The sequence below is a fragment of the Chenopodium album genome, chromosome 13 (genome assembly GCF_948465745.1).
Source record: "Chenopodium album chromosome 13, dcCheAlbu1.1, whole genome shotgun sequence".
Taxonomy (NCBI): Eukaryota; Viridiplantae; Streptophyta; class Magnoliopsida; order Caryophyllales; family Amaranthaceae; genus Chenopodium; species Chenopodium album.
In genome coordinates, this window is record NC_137846.1 from 8,230,388 (window position 1) to 8,252,970 (window position 22,583).

A 22,583-nucleotide genomic window follows, 5' to 3' on the forward strand; every position below is an offset into this window, starting at 1 on the left:
TTTTGAGTATCTAAATCCGACCATATTGTCTATGCAAATTTCATATTTTCTTATTTATGATTTCATGTATGAAATATTGAAATGAAATATACAAGTATATTTATGCATGCCAACTAATTGATTACATTGCTCTTGAAGTCTTGATCATGTGTTTACACATGTTTGTTTTTTCTAATTGAGTAGCACTATAATGCGTAAATCAAATATAGAAATTGACTTATAAAGTAAGCGACTACGCTTACAAAACTAATGATAACCATAATGAAATTTCTATCCCAACAACTACAACCACAATCCCACCCACAAATAATGAGGAAAAAAAAATAGAATACACTAAAAGGGAATTGGCTAGAAAATATAAATGCAGATAAAATAATATAATAAGTTCAGATACTATAATTTTATGAGAGTGAGGGATAGCTCGGGTGGTTAGAACTTCCCTCTCAATTTTAAGAGATTTTGGAATTAATGATCATCATCTGCCCTTGAGATTTTGTAAAAAAAAAAAAAAAAAAAGGAAAAGAAAAAAAAAACACTATACTTTCATAGAATTAAAATCCTTTTTTTTTAAAAAAAAAAAAAAGAAAGAAAAAACCTATTTTGCGATTACTCTAAATAATAAATTAATAATGGATCAAAATTATGAAAACCTTTATGTGAAAGATATTTTTTATGACTTGAAAGTGAAATTAATAATTACACTGAATTACTTTCTATTTAATCAATCCTGTTCAAAAAAGATGTACATTAGCTTTAGACAAGAAAGAAAAATCATTTACAATTATAAAAGGATATCTTTCACAAAGGAAAAAAAAAAAGACATTTTTTATTCCTTTTCTTCTCTCATTGTCTTCACTATTAAGTATTAACTTGGTCCAGTATTTGCATAATAAGTCCTTGAAATAAAGAGAGATGAGGCGTTTGGTATGAAGCTAATTAAGGATGGGATAAAGTGGGATAAAGGTAGAAAATTAATAAGTGGGATAAGGATAAATAATATTAATACCACGAAAGACGTTCCACTTTATCAAATGGCAAAATTGTAATAAAATAACAATTTTGTCCAATTATCTTGACATTTTGGCAAATAAATCAACAATTGTGGAGCCTATATATAACCAAAAAATTGTTAATTTATTATATTTTTTGCCATTTGATAAACATATTTTATTTATTGTTTATCAAGGAGATAAATTTGTATTTTTTTTCAATTCCAGGTGTAATGTGTATGAGAAATAAGTTATGGGTAAGAGATAAAGATATAAATTTACCCATACTAATTCTTTCTTCTCTCCTTACTCTTTTAATTTCATTATTAAGGGTAACTTAGTCTTTTTAAACTCATGTTCTATTTCTTTCCCTTATACCACCCCCTAATTATAAAAATGGAGGGATAAAGGGGTGTTTTATCTCTATCCCCAACCCCCTTCTCATTCCCAACCCCTTAAAAAACACTACATTTTTTTCCCATGCTCTTTATCCTTATCCCTTTCTTCTTATTCTACCCCTAAATAAACACCTTAATCCTCTTGAAGTATATATGTACTTGAAAATAGTAGGGTTTTTTTATATACTTTAATAATGAGAAAAGCAATAAGTAGATGAATTATAAGTATCCTTGACCATTTTATGAAGCTATAAAATTTTGCAAATTATATTAGTAAAAGATTTATAATATTGTATATTATAGAATAATCTATAATATCTTATATCCTCTATATATTAGTCAAGTTTAGATTATAGTTTTCTTAATTAATGATATTATTGATAATATAGATTATCAATCATATATCATTCAAATATACTGATTTCAAAAAAAAAAAAAAAAAAAAAAAAAAAAAAAAAAGGAAAAATTGCTCCTATTAATCTGAACTTTGCCTCGTCCGCCCAAATTAATCCCTACTTTGGATTATTCCCCATCACTCCCAACTTTAGGGGGTATTAATTTTTATTGCACCCAAATGACTTGCAACCGGTCAATCAGGTAAACATTTGTGAATTATTTTTTTTGCACACGTGTCAATATGTAATTGGTTGAAAAAAATAGAGAAAAAAAAAACAAAATTAAAAAAATAAAAAAAAACCCCAACAGCCCTCCCCTTCCACCACCGCCACCTCCCCTTAGCTTCTCTCAGCCCCAACCACTAGCAGCGCAACCCAGCCACCTGACCAACACCACAAGAACCCCTAGACGCCAGAAGCACCCCCAGAAACGACCAAAAACGACCACCAGAAATGGCCGAAAACGACCACTAGAAATGGCCACCAGAAAGGCACCCCCATTTCTCCCCAAAAACGACCACCAAAAATGGCCGAAAACGACTGAAATCGGCCGAATTTCAAGCTGAATGGTTGGTTTTAACCCTAATCGGCCGATTTCGGCCGTTCGTGGCTAATTTTGTGGCCAATTTCATGGCTAATTTCGGGGGTGGGGGAAGGGAAGGGGTGGGGGAGGGGTTTTCGAGGGTGGGGGAGGGGTTTTCGGGGGTGGCTAGGCGGCGGTTTCCGGCTACGAGGGAGGGGTTTTCGGGGATGGGGCCGATTTTCCGGTGGGGTGGGGATGGGGATGTGGTGTTTGTTGGGCTGGGCATGGGTGGTTTGTGGGTTTTTTTATTTTTTTTTAGCCAATTATAGGCTGACACGTGTCTTGTAACCTGTAATATTAGGTTGGATGACCGGTTGGGTGCAATAGAAATTAATACCCCCTAAAGTTGGGAGTGATGGGGAATAATGCAAAGTAGGGATTAATTTGGGCAGACGAGGCAAAGTTCAGATTAATGGGAGCAATTTTTCCAAAAAAAATCATTCAAATATACTAATTTATATAACACGTGGTCTAAATAAGAAATTATGATAAGTGCATTTCCATATTTTTCATTTACTCGAATTTGATTATTTTACATATTTATACACTAGTAAAAATTGTATATACTCATTTATAGAAGGTGATATGATTTTTTTTTTCGCGAATCTTAGTTTAAAAACATGTAACATTAAAATAAAAAGGATATACACCAAAAAATCAATCAAAAAAAATAATTGACTAAAAACTATTATTAGAATACCATACATAAAAATGATATACCGCTAATTAAAAATCGATCACAAAATTATGAATTTTGATTGACTATTTGATATATTATGAATTGATTTTGATTGATTCAAAAATGTTTAATAGTAGTCTTTTGCTAAATTATGTGTTTTTAAAAGGAAGAATTGTCGAAAATAATACAAACTTTGAGGGATATCCGCTTTAAACAAGTTATTTTACCAACAATTTATTTAGCCGGTTAATTTTTTTATTTATCTTATAAAGTTGTTTAATAGTTTTTAAAAAAATAATACAATGTCACGTGTTGCATATAACCTGTTCATGAGGTAACTAATTGGTTTTAACTTAGCTTGTTTAAAGCGGATACCCTTCAAAGTTTGTATTATTCAAAAATAATTAAAAGTTTGACTAATTTTTGGCGGATTGCTCAAAGTTTGTATTATTTTTGATAAATTTTCCTTTTTAAAATATGTAAATTGTGAGCCAATTATGTTGATATAATACCAATTTTCTACTGTATGATTTTAGGTATATCATACTTGTATCTATTTTACAAAAAAATTTACATATGATATATAATTCAATTTCACAAACTTTCATATGTGGCCGGCCACACCATTTAGATAGCCACATATTTATTTATTTTTTGAAAGAATGGTCGGGGTAATTACTTTGTCAAGGGTTACTCGATCAACGAGGGTTGGTCAGGGGTTATTCAGTCAGGGACTCGGGGGTTACTTGGTCAGAGGTTACTTGATCTGGGGCTACTCAGTTGCTCAGAGGTTACCTGGTCACGTCAAGGGTTACTCATGTGTTAGCTCACCACACCGTGTGGCATCTTAATATTATAGTAATAGGATTTTAAATTATGCTACACCTATGATCAAACCATTTATTTGATAACTAATATTACAATACACTCAAGCATAATATCTACATTCTACATATTTAAGATGTGGGTATTTTTAGTTAGACGTACAGTTAGTTCATGGAATGAATATAGGGATAATATTATACTTGATACTACGTATACGTATCTATTATGAGTACTGAGTGTGCATAAGAATGATTATATTTATCTATCGTATATAAATTTGCATAATAGATATAAAATAAATGCATATAAAATAATAATATGAGGCACGTAAGTGTACCACTCTACAAGATAAACTATTATTCTCATTTTTAATATAGATTTTGGTACTAATTTTATATGTGTGTAACCAATCATCAAAGGGTTACTCGATTAGTGTTATAGGGGTTACCCATTTAATGTTATAAATAGTTGTTGCTTTGTCAGTGTTGTACTTTGTTATTTAAGGGTTACTAAATAAGTATAATAAGACTTTGTTCACTTCATCTTAAAGCTATAATATTTGGTAAAAATAATTTCAATTTAGTATAAATAAGTTAAATTTGGTATATTTAATTTCAGTTCAGTAAAAAACAATTAATTTAAGGAGGAAATATAATAGAGAAATAAAAAAAATTATGAGCAAAAATAATTTCAATTCAATAAAATTAATTTCAGGTTCAGTAAAAATAATTTAAGTTCAACAAAAAATAATTTTAGTTCAGTAAAAATAATTTCATTTCAGCAAATATAAGGTGAAATGAACAGGGCTTGGAAGTTACTCTGTCATTATAATAGGGGTTAGTTTGTTAGTGTCATAGGGGTTACTCCATTTTTTTTCACAAGCGGTCACACAGTGTGATCAGCCACACAGAAAATATGTTGTAAATTTGTATATGTCGTCACGGGTGATATGTAAGAATGAAATGCATTTTATTTTTCTTCTCTAATTAATATGCTTGCATATTTAATTTTTCTATTTACTATTATATATATATATGCAATAAAAATATTAAATGATTACATATAATTCAAAAAAGACAGATAATCAAACAATTAACAAGCCTGAACATCATTCCTAAGTTAAACTTTTAGAAAAAAATAAAATGAAATTATACTTTGTACTAGGCTTTAAGTTAGTGGCTTTGCAAATTTTTTTAGACGGGTAAATTTTTGGTTGTAGAAGGTGCGATAGGTGTATGGTGATGATCATGTGAATTCATCATGTAATAAAATCAAGGTTTAAGTGTTTTTAGAAGCCATAGAGGAGAAAAAAGATACAAAATTAAAATATATGTAATATACAAAATACAATATATAATGATCATGTTATTATAATGGTAAACTATTCCAAAAATATATTGAGTTAGAGGACAGAGATAGTCATTTAAAAGGCCAATTTTTATATGTGGGTGGCCACACCGTGTGGCAAGGGTTACTCGAGTTACTCGATCAGGGTTTACTTGAGGGGTTCGGTCAGAGGTTACTCGGTCATAAGTTACTCGAGTTACTTGGTCAGGGTTTACTTGAGAGGTTCGGTCAGAGGTTACTAGAGGGGTTCGATCAAGGATTAGTTACTCGGTCATGGGTTACTTAAGAGGTTACCCGGTCAAGGGTTACTCGAGGGGTTACTCTGTCAAGGTTTACTTTAAGGGTTACTTAAGGGGTTCAGTCAGGGGTTACTTGGTCATGGGTTACTTGAGGGGTTCGGTTAGGGGTCCGGGTTACTCGGTCAGGGGTTACTCAAGTTAATCGGTCAGGGGTTTAATTTATTTGAGGGGTTCGGTCAAGTGTTATGAGTTATTCGGTCAGGGGTTACTTGAGGGGTTACTCAGTCAAAAGTAACTCGAGTAACCCCTAACTAAGTAACTCGAGTCATCCCGGCCACAAAAAAAAAAAAAAAAAAAAAAAAAAAAAAAAAAAGCCTTTTTAAAAATGAGGTGACCAATGGCTCAAGTATAAATGAGGGGAAAAATATGACTTAATGTGGGCACTGATTGTCAGTTCATTGAGTTGAATTATTTTTCAAATCTTTCCATATAATTTGAGAATTTTTTTTTTTTTTTAAAAAAAAAAGTTGTTTTCAAGTAATACTTTGTATATCATTATTTTGAGGGTTAAAAATATATGATTAAAACATATATATAAGTACATTCATTATTAATCATTACATCATTTTACTTTAAAATTTTGTAAAATGAATATGATTATCAAGATTTGTAAGCCGTGCATCGTTCGGGTGCTAACTAGTTCTACCCCTAAATAAACACCCTCATCCTCTTGAAGTATATATGTACTTGAAAATAGTAGGGTTTTTTAATATGCTTTAATAATGAGAAAAGCAATAAGTAGATTTTGTCTATATCTAAATTTTGAGTTGTGTATAATTAGATATGCAACCTGCTCCTGATAATAAGAAGATATGGTAGAAAAGGTAAACAAGAAGTTAGGATATATAGTAGTCTACTCTTAAGATTATACCCTAATTAACTTACCAAAATAATTAACAGATTGACATTTTGGTGAGCCTGTATAAAATGACCCACAAAAGCAACATAGTCTATTGTTTTATTACCCTATATGTAAATGTGGCAGAAACCAACAGAGGTGAAATTTTGAAACAGCTCCTAGGTGTCTTCCATCAACAACTAAATTTTCCATGGACATTGTGTCTTTTCTGTATAAGATAAATAATAAGTAAATTATCCCCTTCAATAAACATTATAGAACAATCTAGAACAATGCTGGATGACGGCATCATTAACACTTCAACAATGGATAATAGAGGAAAGACAACACCATACTTCTAGCTAAAAGCATCAAAATTACAATAAATTCTTCTCACAAATAAATAAGATAAATAATATCCTATGATATGCAAGATATGTTTATCAGATTTATAATATTGAATTATTTCTGACTGAACTATCTTCTGTTTTTTTATTAGATGTATTATTTTCTATATATGAAAATTTCAATTTAGATGCATTATTTTTTTATACAGTTAATAAATTCTCGCTATCTCTACCTTTCATTGAGCTGAGCAAATACAAGTTAATCACCGGGGTAAAAGACCAGACTTTATCATGGGTAACTTCGTTATTTTGCCCAGAAAAAAGGTAGAATTTAAATAAATTTGAGAAAATGATTTTGAGGGAGCGCTCAACAAAGCTTACGAGAAATTTAAATGAAGCATCAATTAAACTCATGACAAGGCTTCAATGAGGAAATTAATGGAAGATGACAACACCCTAAGCTTGCCTTTAGGGATTAACAAGTCATTCTATTCTCCATTAGTTTTGTTGAGCCCAGAAACAATTCACATATGAGCATTCTCTTATCCCGCACTAAAACACTAAAGGGGAAGTGTAATGGTAATGGAATCCCACATTGAAAGAATTTAAGAGTTACCACCACAATATAAGGCTAAGGGGCTACTCCCCTCATTGCCATATGGTTTTGAGGTGGAACTTCCTTGGTCTTGTAAAGTGATGGACTTGCACTCTCCTGTGACGGGTACGACCCAAACCCGTATTTAACATGATATCAGAATCAGGCCCATGATCTCACGATTGGGGCCTTAATGGCTAAAAGTATATTGGGCCAAAAATTATGGACCCCTCATATGTGAGGGGGAGTGTTGATCCCAGAAACAACCCACATGTGAGCATTCTCCATAAACATGTGATGGGTTTTCCATAGAAGCTTCTCATGCGCTTTGTCCGTCTAAGTAATGTCGATAAACATGAGCGAGTTTTATTTTGTTTTTCAAATAAAAATATATATTTAATGATCTGTCATATCTCCATTTCACACTTCCTCTGTTTTCTTAATATTGTACTCCATCTATCCCATAATATAGTTCATATTTGTATTTTTCATGGTATTTAAGAAATAGGAGAAAAAAGTAGATAAAATACATTAATAATAGTGAAATGTACAATCGTAGACAAAAGTCAGAAAGAGAAAGTGAAAAAAAAATACAAGACATGTGCAATATTTAAGAGTAAATTAAAAAGTACAATGAATAAAGTTAAAAAGTGAAGGTATACTGGTCTTTATATACTATCCAAAAATAGAATTAGGAATAATATTTTGATTCTCCAAAATAGAAAAACAGGAACTATATTATGAGGCGGACGGAGTAACAAGAGAGGTAAGCACGACTTTTTAAGACCATGAAAGAGACAACGAAAGCTAAAAACATATACCCATATAATGAAGAGAGAGATATAGAGAAATCATATGCAAAAAAAAGAAATGTTATAATACTCATATTTGTAAAACATCCTATTATAGTAATTATTGTAATCTTAAGAAAACAAAGGAAGTATAACTTGGTACAATTTACTGCGAAATTGCCACTAGCATAAACGAGTAGTCGGTTATTGCTTCATTGAGCTTTCCTTAATTACTCCGACCTAAAAAAATCCTCTTGATCTCTCTTATTTTTTTACTAGTGTTGTCACATTGTTCATTACCCTTGCACTTTTGACCTATAATATCATATTCACTTTATGACAAAACAAGGAGATGAGGTACATACGGTAATAATTGAGACCAACCTCTAAAATCATGTTGTAATTCACATTCACCTAGTGGGCTTATTTAGTACTACTAGTAAAAGCTTGGACCAACAACAATCACTTTCTCACCTCTATCCCGCGTTTTTGACATTTAGAACAATACTATTTCCTCTTTGACTTTCTAGTTACTTTGTTTGACAAAACGCTGATTCAACAACTATATATGGAAGAGGTTAAATTCTTTTTTTGAACCAACACCAAAAACCACTCATTCAATTAGCTACTTTGTAATTTTAACAAACTTTGTTCCTTTATTGTTCCAGAAGATAATTTACCCGCTAGAAAAACCACTTAGTGGAACTCTTAATTACAGTACATTACTTTTTTTATTTTACTCCCTCTTTCCCCCAGCTTCCGTGAAACTAACGTGGTCAAACTTTATTTGTTCACATACATGTTGATGCATTACTTTGACTTTATTTTTATATAAGTAATATAAATGAAAACGACAACAAAAAAAAGTTATAATATGAAACTTTACATCAATACTTATCTAATAACATATTTTATATTAATATATATTGTTATCATGTTATAGTAATAAAATACTATAGTCATAGGTAATGTATGATGAGTGAAAAAAAGTGTCAATTATTTTAGGACGGAAGGAGTAGTATACTAAAAAAAAATATCTTACAATTAGAAAAATAATGAAGAGATATATTTTGGTATTGATGTTATTAAATCACCATGTCCTGCTATCTTTGACATAATTAGTTACAACTTACAAGTATTATTTATTTTTTAACCGATTTACTTGTATCTTTAGTGAATCATGAAGATTATATTAAGTTGAACCCTTATATATAACACTATACATAATTTTATCATTTCATAAATTTAATTAAGAATTCCAACATTTTTTTTTTCTCATAAATCTATCACCTAAATACCTCTCTTTCATCACCCGCGCCAAACACACGCAGATGATAGAGGTTTAAACTTAACTTTTCCACTAAACATGTTTAGTTAATAATAAATACATTATAACATCTCAATAATCTTAGCCATTTCACATTTTTTATATCTTTAGGCCTTAGAGTCAAAACATAGACCACAATACATTATATAACAACTAAAGTAATTAATCACTATTCCATTAAAGTTAAACATCCATATATAACATATAAAAAATAACTTAATTAGAAGATTAATTAATTTATCATAATAATACAAGAAATGCCAGATGCGCCCCTCAGAAAACGCCCCTTGGATTCTTAATTTCTTCTTCATCCTTTTTTGACTAAACCTTCCTCACCTTAATTATCCTTTGTTCAATTCTTCAAATATTTTTTTTTTCTCTCTTTCTTTCTCCCACTTGTATACCACAAAATTTTCAACAACCCACTAATAAAACCCTCTTCTTAGCCCTTCTTTCCCACCCTTCTCAAATCTTCATTTCACATTTTTTTTTTCTCTCTCCTAAATTCAATTAATTCTCTCCCCTCTTTTTTCTCCTCAACAAACTATATATTCATCACCTACTTCTTCACCTCCTCCCAACATTTTTTTCCACTGCCTTAGCCGCCGCCTTTTCCTCCTTGTTTCTTGTAAGTTCTCCTTTTCAGACCGTCTGACACAAGAACTACTCTTTTTTTTTTTTATCGACTTTTTTTTTTCTCTCTCTTAAACACCTTAAATATAACTTATGTAATATTATTTATTTTCTAACCTCAAAGCTAATTAATAATTTATTTTCTTTTTGCAGGTGGAATATAATTATAAGTATAATTATAATAAAATAGAAATATATTTGTATATTAGAAAGGATACCATAAAAAGAAGCAAAGGGTGAGCGAAAGAGAAGAAATGAGAAAACCAATGGAGATCCAAGATAACGAGACAGGATCCGATGCGGGAGGGAGCAGCGTACACTCGCAATCCCGAGTAACATTCAGCGGTCCATTAAATTCACCCAAAAAACGTAATAATAGCAGTAAGAGATTCAACAACAACAACAAAGATGATGATAATGAGTACGTGGAAATCACGCTTGATGTCCGAGACGACACCGTTTCGGTGCAAGATATTAAGGGAGCTGTTGGTGATCAAGAAGCTGCGTTACTTACTAGCCACTTAGAGAGGCAGCGTCCTCACACGCTTACCTCTCAACTTTCTGCTAAGATTAAGCAAGTCTCTAGGGAGCTTAAGCGTGTTACTTCTTCGAATCGGGCCGGTTTTCGACAACTCGATCGGACTAAGACCACCGCCGCGCGTGCCCTTAAAGGGTTGCAGTTTTTGAATAAGAGTGTTGGTAATGAAGGGTGGGCTCAGGTTGAGGCCCGGTTTGAGAAATTGCAAGTTGATGGCTTGCTCCTTCGCTCCCGCTTCGGCCAGTGTATCGGTACGTGCTTTTTTAACCTGATAGTTGGTTAAAGTTTTAAAAGTGATATATGATATGTGTAAATAATGTGCGTGTTATAAACACACGCGCACAGATTATATGCAACATGAAACAAATTAAAATGTGTTAAGACTGTTTAAATTTAGATAGAGCTTAAAAGATAAAAACTCATCTAGTTCGTATATTGTTAGTCTTTGTTGTCATTATAATAAAATAATATAATACGAGTAACACTTCATATTAAAATAATTGAGAAATATGACTTAATTAAATAAAATGATCGGTGGCGCACAAGAAAACATGAAAGTGGTATTTATGCTTTATGTGGTTTTTAGACTTTTATGATATGTGAGCATGTTGCTCAAAATGTGCTACTGTGGGTGGAATTATTATGTTAGGCTTAATGTATTGCAATTTGGCTAAATGATAGAATAACTTTTATGATTGTGCTAAACTTTGTACTAAAAAGTGAAATTAGTATTATAACATGCTTCAAAAGGGTGTTAATATATTTGTATTCAATCTATGGGTTTATGATTACTTATGGTAGAATTTCGTGTTTACAAAACAATTTGAGTGAATGTGAATTTGCGGTTCTACATGTATCTTACCTGGCGTAACCAATTTATCTTTCTGTCTAATCAATTAGTTGGTGCAAATCGAATCAATTCGTTAAATACATACCCAAAAGAACGGAATTACTTTCATAGTGAAAATTGTGTCAAAGAGAGCAGATTAGCTAAATTATGCAAAAGAAGAATTGGTACAACTTTAGAAATCTAATGACATGAAATTCTTATACCTACTACTACGTACAAATTAAATCATTCATATATTCACACTACTACTAAGAGTAGTAACAAACCTTGCTTTCTCAACTACTACACTTAAAATGATCATAGTTACTTCATTTTCATGCAATTTTAACACTAATAGTAACATAAATAAAACATGTCATTTGCATTTTTATTTTTTGGAAGAAAAAATCTAGAACAAATTGGCTAGTTGCTTGATTTAATCATGCAAAAATTACAAATTAAAAGAACAAACAAAAGAATTGATGGGTAAATTTGGTTTTTTCCTACAAGACGGCGACGTTTTAACAAAAAAAAACGTGTTTGACAGGAATGAATGAAAAGGAGTTCGCAGGGGAATTATTTGATGCACTAGCGCGTAGAAGAGGGATTGTTACGGGAACAATTACGAAGGCTCAATTGCGTGATTTTTGGGAACAGTTAGCTGATCAGAGTTTTGATGCTCGAATTCAAACTTTCTTTGACATGTAAGTTACCGGCATTTAATTAACGATTTTGATTTTGATATATGCAGTCTTAAGTACGTCGTAACAGTTTTGATACACTATGTAGGTCTTAATTAACATTTACTAATCAAATAAACGATAATTTTGGTAAGGAAAAATGAAACCGAATTGACAGTTTTGAGTTGGAATTAACTTAATGAGGGTTGTTTTTATTATATTATTAGAGATGATATTAATTCTATATACGTATTTGTAATGTTGACCTAAATGATTGTTTGTAAGAAATTACGTATACGTAGAATGTTGGTCAATAAAATGCTAAAAAATTAATTCTGACAATAACAATCTTGTTGACTATTTAAATTAAATTGTCTAGGTCTATTATTCCAAATTTGTATGATTAAAATTTGAAACCTTCAAATAAAGATTTTTTAGATTAGTCAAATCTTAAAAGTTTGGAAAAGGGTAGAATTTGACAAAACATGTAGGACTATAGTATATAGTAAGCTACTTTTACATTTAATATGATTGTTTCTTTGTATCATGTTGCTAGAATGTCACAACTAACACGTTAATCAAATTAAATTGAGTTGAGAGTTTCTCGTCAAATATTTCACTTCACTTGCCACATATTTGAACGGTCCAAGATTGCGGTATAGAAAGCGAGATATTTCACAAACCCTCTCATTCAACTATGTGATATACTACTTGATTGATTAACCTGACTCGATTTCACCTTTCTATCTTAGTTGATTAAAATATTAATATTATCGTATAAAGATATGTTAACTTCGTGCTTTATTTATATCACCATTTGTGACTCTCGCTACAAGAATCTTACTATGACTAGCAATTGGGTATATACTAATACATCAAATACTCACTTAGTAAGAAAAAAGCCAAAATTTTACAGCTTGTATAAAGTATTTTGGTCTTAGATGCAAGTACAAGCTAAAGTGTAATGTACTGTAATTAATAAATTAATCAAGTTTCTTAATGACAATTAACCTTAAAAAGAAGAGCCAATCAACTATTAAGTAGTTGTACCTAACACCTTAAACCTAAAGAAGAAGTAATCAGTATATTTGAACGCACATGCAATAAGTTAGATTAAATTTAATTAGAGAAAGAAAGATCCAAAATATGGCATAAATTTTAGCCTAAAATCATGTAATCTGCAAATACCATGATAAATTTGTCACCTTTTTTTAATGATTTGATATTAAAAGTTACATGCATGTGAAGAGTGAAGACCCACCCTTCATAAATGTCGGTTCATTCATTGGATTTTTTGTGGGGTTTGTAAGTTTGTTGAGATGTTGATATGCATGGTATGGGAATTCTGACCTTTTGGAACTCAGCTCAGTCGGTCACTAAAAATGATAAATGAGATATTTCCATCCAAGGATAGGGGGAGTAAACTCGATAAAATTGACTAGACCTGAATTGTATAATCTGAATATACATGTTCATATATTTGATAACTTAATGTGAATGTCAGCTAGTTTAGTTGGTAAAGTTTTAAACATGATGGCTTTCTAACAAAATGGTAACTTGATTAGATATGATTAATATTGAATAACTTTTGATGGTGAATTGCTAAACTCACCCCTCGAATATGATTCTACCCTAACTTGATTTGAATGAGCTGTTAGCCACATTTAACTAAGGACTTGACTTGACCAAGAAATTGACCAAATATGTCCTACTAGATCATGCATCTGATGCATGTGTGCTTTGATTTTAAATATCATGCATGTATTACTATAATGGTGTATTAAGTTAGCTTTAAAGAACCATTGCTTAAAGAAAAAGGTTACTATTTTGGATTAGGCAATTAGACAAGATGCTAATATCATTGACTGAAATTACAGGGTGGACAAGGATGAAGATGGCAGGATTACAGAAGACGAGGTCAAACAGGTAGGAAATTGATACATGTAATGTATAATTAATGTCACAATTACCCAATTTAACATAATACATTACTCTATTACATATTGTATATGTTACTACTCCCTCCGTTCTCTTTTGCTCATATAATGAACATTTTTTTAGTGCAACATATGACTTTTTTATTTTATTTGACGAATTCAGATTATCTCACTAAGTGCGTCAGCCAATAAGTTGTCGACGATTCAAGATCATGCTGAGGAATATGCTGCCCTTATTATGGAAGAGCTTGATCCTGACGGCCTTGGTTTCATTGAGGTTGGTTTTTTGTTTCCTTTAACTGCTGTGACAAAAGCCATGGTCAAGCCCAGCCCATATTATGGACTAAATGCGCTGGCCCGGTTTAAAATCTAATCTCAGCCCAATTCTGTTTAAGTATGATTCGTAGTGCCAACATGGACAAAAAACTTAACATGTTACGTACCTAACACACAGTGACACATTAACTTTCTAAAGTACCATTTGAAAAGTTAAATTTATGATTGAAGTGGTGCTTGATAACTCGATAAGACGTAACTTTTGATACTTTAGTTTAGCTTTATTCTTTTGGAATCAGATAAGAGTACTAATCAATGTGATCATGTATCTCAATATGCAGATCCATAACTTGGAAATGCTCTTGGTTCAAGCGCCAACACACTCAAACACCACGGTCACAGATAGCCGTAATCTGAGCAAATTGCTTAGCCAAAAGCTTGTTCCGACTAAGGAGCCCAACCCCATCAAGCGTGGTGCTAGTAGGTTCACTTACTTTGTCGAGGACAACTGGAAGAGAATATGGGTTATTCTTCTATGGCTTGCCATTTGTGCTGGTCTTTTCACTTGGAAGTTCTTACAATACAAGAATCGTTACGTGTTCCATGTCATGGGATACTGTGTCACTTTCGCCAAGGGTGCTGCTGAGACCCTCAAATTCAACATGGCCCTCATCCTTTTACCTGTCTGTAGGAACACCATTACCTGGCTTAGGAGCAGAACTAAGCTAGGGATGGCAGTGCCCTTTGACGACAACATTAATTTTCACAAGGTAGTAGCCCTTGGTGTCGGGGTTGGTGTTGCTATCCATGTGATATGCCATCTTACATGTGACTTCCCAAGGCTGCTACACGCATCAGATGAGGCCTATGCCCCACTTGGAAAGTACTTTGGGGAAAGGAGACCTCCGAACTACTGGTGGTTTGTCAAGGGAAAGGAAGGCTGGACCGGGATCATCATGGTAGTCCTAATGGCCATTGCGTTCACCTTAGCCCAACCTTGGTTCCGGAGGAATAAACTTAAGCTGCCTAAGGCTCTCAAGAAACTTACTGGTTTTAATGCCTTTTGGTATTCTCACCATCTGTTCGTCATAGTCTATGCCCTCCTGTTAGTCCACGGGTGGTTCCTCTACCTCAGCAAGGAATGGTACAAGAAAACGGTAAGCTATTTCATTAGGCTTAAAACATATACTCCATAAAACATTTGATTTAGTTACATTATATGCTAGTTAGGAAATTTGTAAAGGAAAAATTCTGATGTTGTGGATTGTGGTTTTGATGCAGACATGGATGTATCTTGCTGTGCCAGTCCTATTATACGCGTTTGAGAGACTGATTAGGGCACTCCGGTCTGGTTACAAGTCAGTACAGATATCAAAGGTTTGTGGCAAGCTGATCTCGTTCTGCAACTCTGATTAATAAGAAATTCTGAAATTGCGATTAGAGAAATAAATGTCTTTTTTCTGTATGTTACAGGTCGCGGTCTACCCTGGGAATGTACTGTCATTGCAAATGACAAAACCTCAGAACTTCAGATACACCAGTGGACAGTACATATTTGTTAACTGTGCTGATGTTTCTCCTTTCGAATGGTACTAATATATTAAGATCGTCTAATGATTCTTCAATTAAAATTAATACTGGCATTATTAGTAAGGAGTTGGTTTCCAATCTGATATGGATTTTGATATATTGCAGGCATCCATTCTCTTTGACTTCGGCTCCAGGGGATGATTACATAAGTGTTCACATTCGAACATTAGGTGACTGGACCTCTCAGCTGAGAACACTCTTCTCCAAGTTATGTCAACCCCCTAGAAGCAGTGATCAGAGTGGCCTTCTCAGAGCTGATATTAATTGTGGACCTATTCCGAGGTAATCTTACATTCTAAACTTCAAAAAATTTCATACTTAACTAATGATATATCTTTTCGAGACAATATTAGGATAAAATGATGTTCAGATATATGACATACACGGGCTAGTAAGATAACGAAGTAAGATACAATGAGATAAGGAACTTCTAGGTGAAAAGAACTAGGCCTAATTCTGCTGATACATTTTAGTAATACAGATGTTATTTCTTACTTACAATCGCAACAAGAGTAGTCTAATATGCTATTTGTTAATGCTTTCTATCTTATGCTAAGTGTTAATGGCCAAACAAGACAATAATAATGCTAAATGTTGCCTGACATGATTCTGTAGAATGCCAAGACTTAAGATTGATGGTCCATATGGAGCACCAGCTCAAGACTATAAAAATTACGACGTCCTGTTACTAGTAGGTCTTGGAATTGGGGCAACACCGTTGATCAGTATAGTCAAGGATGTGCTCTACCACATCAAGCAACAAAAAGAGGTTGAGAGAGGAATGAGTCCAGAAGATAGGAGGAGGCCATTCAATGTGAAACGGGCGTATTTCTATTGGGTGACTCGAGAACAAGGGTCATTTGAGTGGTTCAGGAGTGTGATGAATGAGGTGGCTGAGAATGACCAAGAACATGTGATTGAACTCCATAACTATTGCACAAGTGTCTACGAAGAAGGGGATGCAAGGTCAGCCTTGATCGCTATGCTTCAGTCCCTACACCATGCTAAGAATGGTATGGATATCGTGTCTGGGACTCGAGTGAAGACTCATTTTGCTAGGCCTAATTGGAGGACTGTTTTCAAGCATGTTGCTGTTAACCACACTGAGAAAAGAGTTGGTAAGCATTTCTTACTTTAGCGCCTTTTCTTATTTCCCTTTCATATACATTTTGGGCCAACCTGTACTGATCCATTGGTCACCTCTACTTCGGATTGTTGAGATAAAGTCCATAACTTAAATTTCGTGTTATTGCAGGGGTGTTCTATTGTGGTGCACCTGGTCTAACTCAGCAACTGAGACATTTATCTCAAGATTTTTCAAGGAAAACATCTACCAAGTTTGATTTCCACAAGGAGAATTTTTGAGAGGTTTTCATTACATTGGACATCAATATATTCCCAACAAATCCTAGTAAATATATACAAAACCACGTATTCTATATATTCTTTGATTTTTAGGTCAGGATTTGTTCACTCTTTTTCTTGCTAAGAATTATATTAGATGAGTCGAGGACTATTTGGCATCTTACCCGTCTTAGTCCAAAATGTAATATATCCATAATAAATCAGTGATATTATGAATTTATTAGTTGTTGTGGTCACTTTACTATGTAGAAAAATGGTCATATGTATGTAATACAATGATTGGAATTAGAGCACATTGTATCAAAACCTTGACCCTTTTGAATTAGTTACGAATTTTATAGTCCCCTCTTTTGATATTAACTCCGAGATATACTGACAATAAATTATTGTAACATTATTAGAAAGTATTTGTAGTTTAATTTGTTGAATACCATACCAATTTTGTAATTGTAATTCACATCTATACTAAATATACGAGTATCTCGCAAGATAAACTATGAGAAGTTTTACAGGCAAATCAAGATGTTTACACACCCCCTATTGACATAAGCAATTTTTACTTGTTTTAAAAGATTAAGTGCTCCAATACATAGCTTTGTTAATCAATATATGTTATGTGTGTTATCAAAAGACTATAAACATCAAAAATTTGAGAATACATGCGATGATACGAGAACATATCTAATAAGGCCCCGTTCATTTCACCTTATTTTTGCTAAAGTGAAATTATTTTTACTGAAACAAAATTATATTTGCTGAACTTAAATTATTTTTACTGAACTTAAATTATTTTTGCTGGACTGAAATTATTTTTACTGATTTTTAATTATAATTCTTCTTTAAGATAATTGAATTTTACTGAACTGAAATTAATTTTACTGAACTGAACTTATTTTTACTGAACTGAACTTATTTTTACTTAATATTATTTTTTTAAGGTGGAGTGAACAGGGCCTAAGTTCTTATCAAACAATTAATTAATTGTTGAAAATGCAGTTTTTATATATAAAGTCAAAGTGTCTTATTTAGTAAACTAAGCGGGGAGAGGCCTCATCAACAAAAATTACAATTGTGATATTTTGGTGCATAACAAGCAACTAAAAACAAAAGTTGTCAACTGGATTAATCTCATGTTGCATACTTCCTCCACATTTTTTTACTTGTAACACTTTGACTTTTACACTATTTATTCATAAACTCATTTTGACTAGTTTTTATAATCTATATTCGAAAAAATATAATTGTATGCGATTTTGCTAGACTTGTCTTTATTTTGTATCAAATTTTATAATTTTTACATATTGATAATATAAAGCCTACTGATAAAAATAATGTATTGACAAGCGAAATGAGAAGCATTTCAAGTTAAAAAAAAAAAAAGAACCGGAGTAATTACTACCTCCGTTACAGATTATGTGCAACGATTAAACATTTTCCTTCTCTGCTTTATGTCAAATCGTTGCACATAACCTGTAATGGAGGTAATATAAGGATAAATGAGAACACAATGCTTTCGTTGCTCTTCAGTACTCAAGTCCTTTAAGCGGTTTAGGCCCATATAATGTCCAGAGAGAACAGCCCAAACTAGTGTCCAAATAACGAGATAACCCATCATAGCAAGCCTGGTCCAATTTGCTATTCATGCAGCTTTTAGCAAAATTACTCCGTATAACTTATGATGACTAAGGCAGTTTTTTTTTGAAAGAACTTATTTAAGCCGCTTTATTTCCCTTTTTTTTAACACAAACTGAAAGTACTTATATTATTAGGTTATGGCCATAGGTTTAATTACATCAAGCATCACATAATTTATACAAAGAAAATGGATGCTTATCAAAATACAGCCTAGACTACAGGCTAAAACTATTAATCCGCTGTACATATCCCCCTTAGTAGCCTTAACTATACAATGCACCACCCCAAAACCAAGAACCATCTAACCCAAAAGTATTTCCATCCATATCTAAGATAGAACAAGGAACTACATTGACATTGCAGCTGTGACCTCTGATGCAGTAGCAGCAGATTCATTTGCAGCAGAAGTTACACGAACTAGATCAGCTTCATATATTGCACGCACACATTCAGGAACAAGATAATGTGTTTTGTAACCCACTGCCATCTCTTTTTCCAAACACTGCTAGCTTGTGAGCCATAACATTCTTCTCCCTTGGAATATGAGAAATAATGGCCACCTCAAAGCGACTAAGAACAGCAGCCACATCACATACAGCAGCTGCTAGTTCATGATGTGGATTTGGACCCGTAGTAAGCAGCATGGTTCTCAAGGACTCAGCATCAGTTTCAATTTCAACCTTCTTAATGCTTAGATCAACAGCAATTGACAATCCATCATTAAGAGCATATAATTCTGCAGCAAAAGGAGAGATTGCTGCATACTTGCACAAGAATCCCACAAACCAAGTTCCATCAGCACGCCTTAGAACACCCCCACCTGAAGAAACTGCAGAATTCATCCATGCTCCATCTGTATTAATTTTAATGTAACCTTCCTTTGGAGCTTCCCAGTATAGGCTTGAAGAGCTTCCAGCTTTGGCTTTACCCTTGATTTTATTTATTTGTTACATTTTTATTTATTATAACTTATTTAAACTTAATTATTATCAACTAAAGGTCCGTTTACTTCACCTTAAAAAAATCACAAATTTTTATATGCGGCCTGTTGTACCGTGCGACAGGGGTTACTTGAATTTCTCGGTCAGGGGTTACTTGAGTTTTCAGGGTTACTTGAGTTTCTCGGTTAGGGATTAATCGAGTTTACAGGATTACTTGAGTTTTTCGGTCAGGGGTTACTCGAGTTTTTCAGTCAGGAGTTACTCGAGTTTTTCGGTAAGGGGTTACTCGAGTTGCTCGAGTTACTCGAGTTTCTCGGTCAGGGGAAACTCAAGTCACAATTTTTTGTATGCTGCCTGACCGAGAAACTCGAGTAACCCCTGACTAAGTAACCCCTGACTGAGTAACACTTAACCGAGTGAACCCCTCGAGTAACCCCTATCCAAACCCAACCCTTAACTGAAAAACTCAGGTAACCCCTAACAAAAAAAACTCGGGTAACCCCTGCCACATGGTGTGGCCTATTGCACCAAATAGTTGCTGTAAAAAAATAATATTCAGTAAAATTAATTTCAATTCAGTAAAAATAAGTTCAGTTCAACAAAAATAAATCAGTTCAGTAAAATTCGGTAAATGTAAAGACGAAATATCATAGAGATTCAGTAAAAATAATTTCAGTTCAGCAAAAAATAATTTCAATTCAGTAAAATTAATTTCAGTTTAGTAAAAATAATTTAAGTTCAGCAAAAACAATTTCAGTTCAGTAAAAATAATTTTAGTTCAACAAAAATAAGATGAAGTGAACGGGGTCTATGATATTGTTTACTTCACCTTATTTTTGCTTAATTGAAAATATTTTTACTGAACTCAAACATTTTTTGCTGAACTTAAATTATTTTTACTACTTTAAATTAATTATATTGAACTGAAATTATTTTTTACTGAACTTAAATTATTTTTACTGATTTTATATTATATTTCTTCTTTAAGTTTACTGATTTTTACTGAACTGTATTTATTTTTATTGAATTGAAATTATTTTTATTAAACTAAAATTAATTTTTCCAAATATTATTTTTTTTAAGGTGAAGTGAACGGAGCCTAACTTCCTTACATAATTAAACTAGATTAGGTCCTGTGCCATGCACGATAATTTTAGTTTAAGACTATGTTTAATTATACAAAATTATCAAATTCCAAATTAAGATTAAAAAAATTTGTAATTACTAAAATAAAAATTACATTATACTTCATATCATACTAAAGAAAATAGTAGAGTATTACACTATTACATGCACGACTACTAAAAATACTTATACATTACCTCACAAAGTTATATGTAGGAAAATATTATTGCATAGTATAAAAAAAAAAAAAAAAATATTTCCATATTAGAATATATAGAAAAAAAAAATCATTTTAAGCAAATAATATTATTATTATTAGTAATAAGAATTTTTTATTTCTATTATAATATATTAATTAAATATATATAATTTTATTATTTTAAATAAGTTGTCAATAAAAAAATATAAAAAGAAAAATCAAGTTAGAATATTTTTATTTTTAGAAAATAGTTTTTGGAGGGAAAAAACGATACCAGGAAGTGACATGTGTCATTCCCGGTGTCTGTTTTAGTATTATGTTATTGATTTGTGCAAAATTATCTTTTGATAATATAATTCTTGCACGATTGATTAAATGCCGATAAGAACGACAAGTCATAAGTGGCATTAATATGCTTCCCATTTGTCTCAAAAATATTGGTTACTTCCTCATGGTTTTGGAGCAATAAAAAATTAAGATCTACTCCTAATTAATTAATTAATTAATTAATTACGAGACCTCCAATTTGTCCATTAATAACTTGTCCATTAATAACTTGTCCACAGTCCTCTCTACCCATATAGATCAAGAAATCTCCTAATATGACACATGCTCTAATCCTTAGCTTTATACAAAATTAAGCTTATTAACTGATTTGGTCACATCAAAATATTTGTTTCCAAATCCATAATTAATTAAGTACACAGTGGGATTTATTGTTAAAGCAATACCAACTAAAAGACATGTAAAGTAGTTTAATCAGTTAATGCATCATTATTCATTTTCTTGATTGAGTGTAATTATGTATGAATTTACAGGTGGCAGAATAAGGTGGCTTTTAATGATCTTGTGTTGGTTGCTTTTAATATTTGTTAGGGGTAAAAAGGGAATTTTGCATCAAAATTTAGGGTCATAATTTAGTCAAGTCAAAGAATAATTAGATTTTGTACACTAAAAAGTTTAAAATCAGTCATTATTATAGCTTTAATGTGTAATTTGCAGCTAATTTGGCATCAAAGAGTTGGGATTCTCTAATTTTGGGTTGGCTGAGAGTGTAAAAGGAAAAAAATCGTACAAAATGTTGAATGTCTAATGTTTAGACACCCAAAAAAATTCTCGACTTGTTTTATTTAAATTAAATAAATAAATAAATTTGAATATATCAATAGATATTTATTAGTATAAAATGCTTATAAGTAGTGGTGACTTGGTGAGTGTCATTTGATTAGGTGGATATTATACATTTAGGTCCGTTCTCTTCACCTTATTTTTGCTGAACTGAAATTATTTTTACTGAAATAAAATTATATTTGCTGAACTTAAATTATTATTACTGAACTTAAATTAATTTTACTGAACTTAAATTATTTTTGCTGAACTGAAATTATTTTTACTGATTTTCTATTAAAATTCTTCTTTAAG

At 32.0% G+C, this 22,583-nt stretch overlaps 1 protein-coding gene across 1 annotated transcript; it reads left to right on the forward strand.

Annotated features, from left to right (window-relative positions):
* Positions 1 to 9,711: 9,711 nt before the first annotated feature.
* LOC145574507 (respiratory burst oxidase homolog protein B-like) lies at positions 9,712 to 17,778 on the forward strand. Its single transcript, XM_081632316.1, has 11 exons — positions 9,712 to 10,041; positions 10,200 to 10,835; positions 11,961 to 12,117; positions 13,971 to 14,019; positions 14,194 to 14,307; positions 14,648 to 15,463; positions 15,588 to 15,683; positions 15,780 to 15,895; positions 16,002 to 16,178; positions 16,512 to 17,014; positions 17,152 to 17,778. Exons 2-11 carry the CDS (start codon positions 10,301 to 10,303, stop codon positions 17,259 to 17,261), a joined length of 2,673 nt encoding a protein of 890 aa, XP_081488442.1. The 5' UTR covers positions 9,712 to 10,041; positions 10,200 to 10,300; the 3' UTR covers positions 17,262 to 17,778.
* Positions 17,779 to 22,583: the final 4,805 nt, after the last annotated feature.

Coding starts and splice junctions, on each gene's coding strand:
- LOC145574507 (XM_081632316.1), top strand. CDS start 10,301: ATGAGAAAACCAATGGAGATCCAAGATAACGAGACAGGATCCGATGCG. Junction 15,684..15,779: donor AGTCAGTACAGATATCAAAG/GTTTGTGGCAAG, acceptor TGTATGTTACAG/GTCGCGGTCTACCCTGGGAA. Junction 16,179..16,511: donor AATTGTGGACCTATTCCGAG/GTAATCTTACAT, acceptor ATGATTCTGTAG/AATGCCAAGACTTAAGATTG.